We start from the raw sequence: 5,000 nt of genomic DNA on the forward strand, positions 1-5,000 counted from the left end.
CTGCTGCTGCTGCTACAACTACTACTACTACTACTACTACTACTACTACTACTACTACTACTAATAATAATAATAATAATAATAATAATAATAATAATCGTCATCAACTTCATCATTATCACAATAATTATAATGACAACAACAAAAATAATAATAATAACAATAACAACAACAACAACAACAACAACAACAACAACAACAACAACAACAATAATAATAATAACAATAATAACAACAACAAAACAACATTAATAATAATAATAATAACAACAACAACAATAATGACACTAACAATAACACCAAAACATAACAACAACAACAATCAACCCCCCCCCCCGCCATGCCCACCACACTCACCTTGGCTCCGCGACCGAGCAGCGTCTCAGCGAAACAGCGACCCAGACCTCGCGCCGCCCCTGTGATGAGGACGACGCTCCCTTGGATCTGCATTGCCACGGGCGGTCTGCGGGAGGGAGAGGAAGGCTTTTAGAGGGGGTTGTGGGTTGTGGGTGGGGGTGGGGTGGGGTGGGGTTGTGGGTGGGAGAGGGGGGAGGGGTGTGGGGAGAGAGGTGGGTGGGGTGTGAGAGGAGAAGGGGGGAGGGAGGGAGAGAGGGTAGGTGGGAGAGGGGGAGAGGGAGAGGGGGTGGGTAGATGGGATGGAGGGAGGGGATGGGAGAGAGGGGGGTAGATGGAAGGAGGGGGGAGGGTAGGTAGGTGGATGGCTTTCAGAGGGGGGTTGAGAGGGTTGGTGTGTGAGAGGGGTGGTAGATGGAGGGAGGTGGGATAGATGGAGGGAGGGGGAGGGTGTGATGGAGGAAGGGAAGGGGTGGGAGAGGCGGGTAGATGGAGGGAGAGGGGAGGAGTGTGATGGAGGAAGGGAGGGAGGGAGGGGGGGTGAGTGGGGTGGTAGATAGAGGGAGGAGGAGGGTGTGATGGAGGAGAGGGAGGTGGTGTGTGAGAGAGGGGTGGTAGATGGAGGGGAGGGAGGGGGTGTGAGAGGGGGTTGGTAGATGGAGGGAGGGGGAAGGGGTGTGATGGAGGGAAGGGAGGAAGGGGAGAGGGTGTGAGAGGGGTGGTAGATGGAGGGTTGGGGTGGGTAGATGGAGGGAGGGGGGTGGGTAGATGGAGGGAGGGGGGAGGGGTGTGATGGAGGAAGGGAGGAGGAGGGTGTGATAGAGGAAGGGAGGGAGGGAGGGGGAGGGTCTGATGGAGGAAGATGGAGGGAGGGAGGGGGAGGGTGGGAGTGGGATATGGGAGGTGGGGTCGGTGTAGGGAGCGAAGGTGGGGGAGATGGAGAGTTATGGAGGGGGAGAGGGTGGGTGGGTGGAGTGGAGGGATGAAGATGGAAAGGAAGGGAAAGTGAAGGAGGAGAAAGAGGAGGAAGGAAGAAAAGAAAGAGAGACAGGAGAGATGACAGATAAACTAGCAGATAAATAAATAGGCAGACAGACATGTAAACAGCTTGGGTGATAGACAGACAAACAAAAGCAGGGAGAGCATGAGAGAGAGAAAGAGAGAGAGAGAGTGGGAGGGAGAGAGAGAGAGGGAGGAAGGAGAGAGAGAGAGAGAGAGAGAGAGAGAGATGAGAGAGAGACTAGCAGAGAGAGAGAGGCAGAGAGGGAGGGAACAGCTTGGGAGGGAGGGAGGGAGGGAGGGAGGGAGGGGGAGAGCATGAGAGAGAGAGAAGAGAGAGAAGAGAGAGAGAGAGAGAGAGAGCGGGAGAGGAGAGAGAGAGAGAGAGAGAGAGAGAGAGAGAGAGAGAGGGAGGGAGGGAGGGAAGGAGGTAGGGGGAGAGGGAAAGAGGGGGGAGAAAGAGAGATAGAGAGAGAGAGAGAGAGAGAGAGAGAGAGAGAGAGAGAGAGAGAGAGAGAGAGAGAGAGAGAGAGAGAGAGAGAGAGGTAGAGAGAAAAAGAAAGAAAGACAAAGAAAGAAAGAAAGAAAGAAAGAAAGAAAGAAAGAGAGAGAGAGAGAGAGAGAGAGAGAGAGAGAGAGAGAGAGAGAGAGGGAGAGAGAGAGGGAGACAGAGAGAGAGAGAACGAGAAAGAGAGAGAGAGAGAAAGAACGAGAGAGAGAGAGAGAAGGAGAAAGAAAGATGGAAAGAGAGAGAAAGAGAAAGAGAGAGAGAGAGAGAGAGAGAGAGAGAGAGAGAGAAAGAGAGAGAGAGAGAAAGAACGAGAGAGAGAGAGAGAAAGAGAAAGGAAGAAAGAACGAGAGAGAGAGAGAGAGAGAGAGAGAAACGAGGGTCATGACTTGGTATATCTTCACCAACATTCTTTCATTTGCATCAATAAAACACATATTCAGACTTTACAATATAACACCTTATTTTAGTCACTTTACACACATGCTTCATACAGTTTCCGATCCTTCCCATAACACAATAACACGATCTTAAACGCAAATTTACGCATGAGATATTTACAAACATGCAAATTCGCATTTTAACAACTCCATCACCCTCTTTATTATGGGTTAACAAACAGTTAGTGAACGAAAGGTGTAGTTGTGCATGAGGGCGTGGGTGGCTGATGGGTGTGGAATGGGCGTGGGTTGGAAGGTGTGGCGAGAGATGCTCGGAGAATTCTTTCGAATCTGTGTATCATTTTTTCTTTCTTTATGTTTTTTTATTTAGTGATGATAACAGTAGAGTTAACAAATAGTACGACGGTAATATTACCAATAACAAATATGGTGCTATTACTGTTACTAATGCTATTACTATTAATACTACTATTACTACTATTATATATTATATATTATATTCTTTTTTTACTACTGCAAATACTCCTACTGCTGCTGTTACTACTATTACTATTACTACTACTACAACAACTACTACTGTTACTACTACTACTAACCTTACTACTAATAATAAAAACAACAATAATAATTATCACAAGATGGAAAAGAAGACAGAGGAAAAGTAGTAGTAGTGATTTTAGAATAATAATAACAGTAATAATAATAATGATAGTAATAATAATAATAATGATGATAATCATAATAAAGATAATCATAATGATAATAATAATAATAATAATAATAACAATAATAATGATGATAATAATAATCATAATGATAACAGTAATAATGATAAGGATAACAATAATACTAATATTGATAATAATAAATAAACAAATAAATATATATATAAATAAATAAGTTTTAAAAAATAAAAGGCAGTAGTTGTAAAAGAAAAGAAAAGAAAAAAAAACATGAGAACGAGGCCACAGCACACAATACGATATGTATGGCGTGGAAAAAAGGATAATTGTTTAGTCCTCGCGATGGCCAATTACTCAATAAAATCCCGTTGTCCTTGAGGAATAACTGCTTGAAGAAGGGTATCCTGTTTTATCTAAGCCTCATTTGCAATGATAAATTACCCGCGAGGCTCACAGGGATGACCCGAGTTCTAATGATATGTAAATTAGCCACACCAAAGCGTCCTTTTGCGGGTCACCCACTCGCCCTCGCCGTCTGCAGCGGGGACCCAGATGGCGCTCGGGAAGGCTGGTGAGGTGGTGTTGTTTTGTTGTTGTTTTGATGTTGTTCTCATGGTTTTGTTGTTTATGTTGTTGTGTTTGATGTTTGTGATATTTTTGTTGTTGTTTATGGTTTTGTTTGTGTTTTGTTGTTGTTGTTGTCGTTGTATTTGCTGTTGTTGTTTGTTATTGTTTTTGTTGTTTTGTTATTTATTTTGTTGTCATTGTTTTTTATGTTGTTTTGTTTTTTACTTTGTGTTTTCCGTTTGGATAGTAAGGGTTAAGCAAGCCATCCACATACCAGGCGAACAGGTACACAGGATAAGAGAGAGAATTAGTTTTTTACGATCCGGCACGAAGCAAAGTGCACAGAAGACACTCCTCTCGACGTCGTAATGTGAAGTGAATCCTTCGTTTGCTCCAGATGTGTGTGGCAGCGTCTTGGGTCAATCAGGGTTGGATTGGGTTAAATGCTGCGTCACGGTCGTTGCACAATATAGAAGAGTGGAAGCGTGACAGCTGGACTTGCTTGCAATGTTGCGCGATGTTGAGTCGAAGCGAATGTTATATCGAGGCTCAATTCCATGAATTCTCGGTTTAGAGTGACCATATCGTGTTCTTATCTCTAACATATTAATAACATATTTCTAACATATCTAACATATCTCTAACCGTGTTCTTATCTCTAACACATTCCTATCCTCTCGAAATACTTTGAGATCATACACCTAAACCCCCTTAAAACACCGCATTCAACCCCATTACTACAAAATGTCTTGGCATCCCCGACCACCGGTATGAATACTACGAGGAATGACGCGGGAATGACGTCACGGGACAATGACGTCACAAGCAAGCCAGGAGAACGGGGCCGAGGCGCGCATGCAGTTCTCCTTGGGTCGTTAGTCAGGAAAATAAGAACCAGTTGTGGACTTGCCTTTGGACTGCCGTTTCCAGCGTCTTCGATCTAGTGCAACAGCCTCCCATCTGGCATCAAATGTGCTCTTTAAAGTATAGATAATATTGGCATATCATTGTGGAAAAAGAAAATATTGAATTGAAAAGGGAGAAGAGCATATTGGATGATTAAGAGTCACTTTGATGATGATGACGATGATGATGACGACGACAATAAAAACGAAGATAAAAAAAACAATAAACAACACAAAACAAATGCCAAACAAGTCACACCATAAACAGACTCATCAGACGTGAACTTCTTCGTCGTAACAACCATGAATATTCATCTTAATGGAACCTTACTAACGATACGCCCACAATCAACGCCCTTAACCCACCGTAGGCGTGCAGGGCTCTGTCGAGTGTAACTTTAATATTGAGGAACTTGTTGATAATAGCACGGTAGAGCTGGCAAGGCAATGTTTGTGTGTGTTTATGTGCGTGTCTGGGATTTTAAAGGGTGGGGGGAGACAGAAAGACGGAGAGAGATAGGAAGAGAGGAGAGAGAGAAAGAAATACAAGGAAAAAAAATATATGTATAGAGAAAGACGAGAG

The 5,000-nt window shown here is 43.8% G+C and overlaps 1 protein-coding gene across 2 annotated transcripts in view; it reads right to left on the reverse strand.

Annotated features, from left to right (window-relative positions):
* LOC113810768 (15-hydroxyprostaglandin dehydrogenase [NAD(+)]) overlaps positions 1 to 5,000 on the reverse strand; it is a 43,629-nt gene that overhangs the window by 26,414 nt on the left and 12,215 nt on the right. The window contains exons 2-3 of one of the 2 annotated variants that reach the window (XM_070144678.1): positions 4,423 to 4,472; positions 358 to 463 (exon numbers count right to left, since the gene is read on the reverse strand). In XM_070144678.1, the coding sequence (XP_070000779.1) occupies positions 358 to 463; positions 4,423 to 4,472 (156 nt within the window). Of the gene's footprint in view, positions 1 to 357; positions 464 to 4,422; positions 4,490 to 5,000 lie in introns of both variants that reach the window. The other variant, XM_070144679.1, reaches the window with a different exon arrangement.

Source organism: Penaeus vannamei, chromosome 32, assembly GCF_042767895.1.
Source record: "Penaeus vannamei isolate JL-2024 chromosome 32, ASM4276789v1, whole genome shotgun sequence".
Lineage (NCBI taxonomy): Eukaryota > Metazoa > Arthropoda > Malacostraca > Decapoda > Penaeidae > Penaeus > Penaeus vannamei.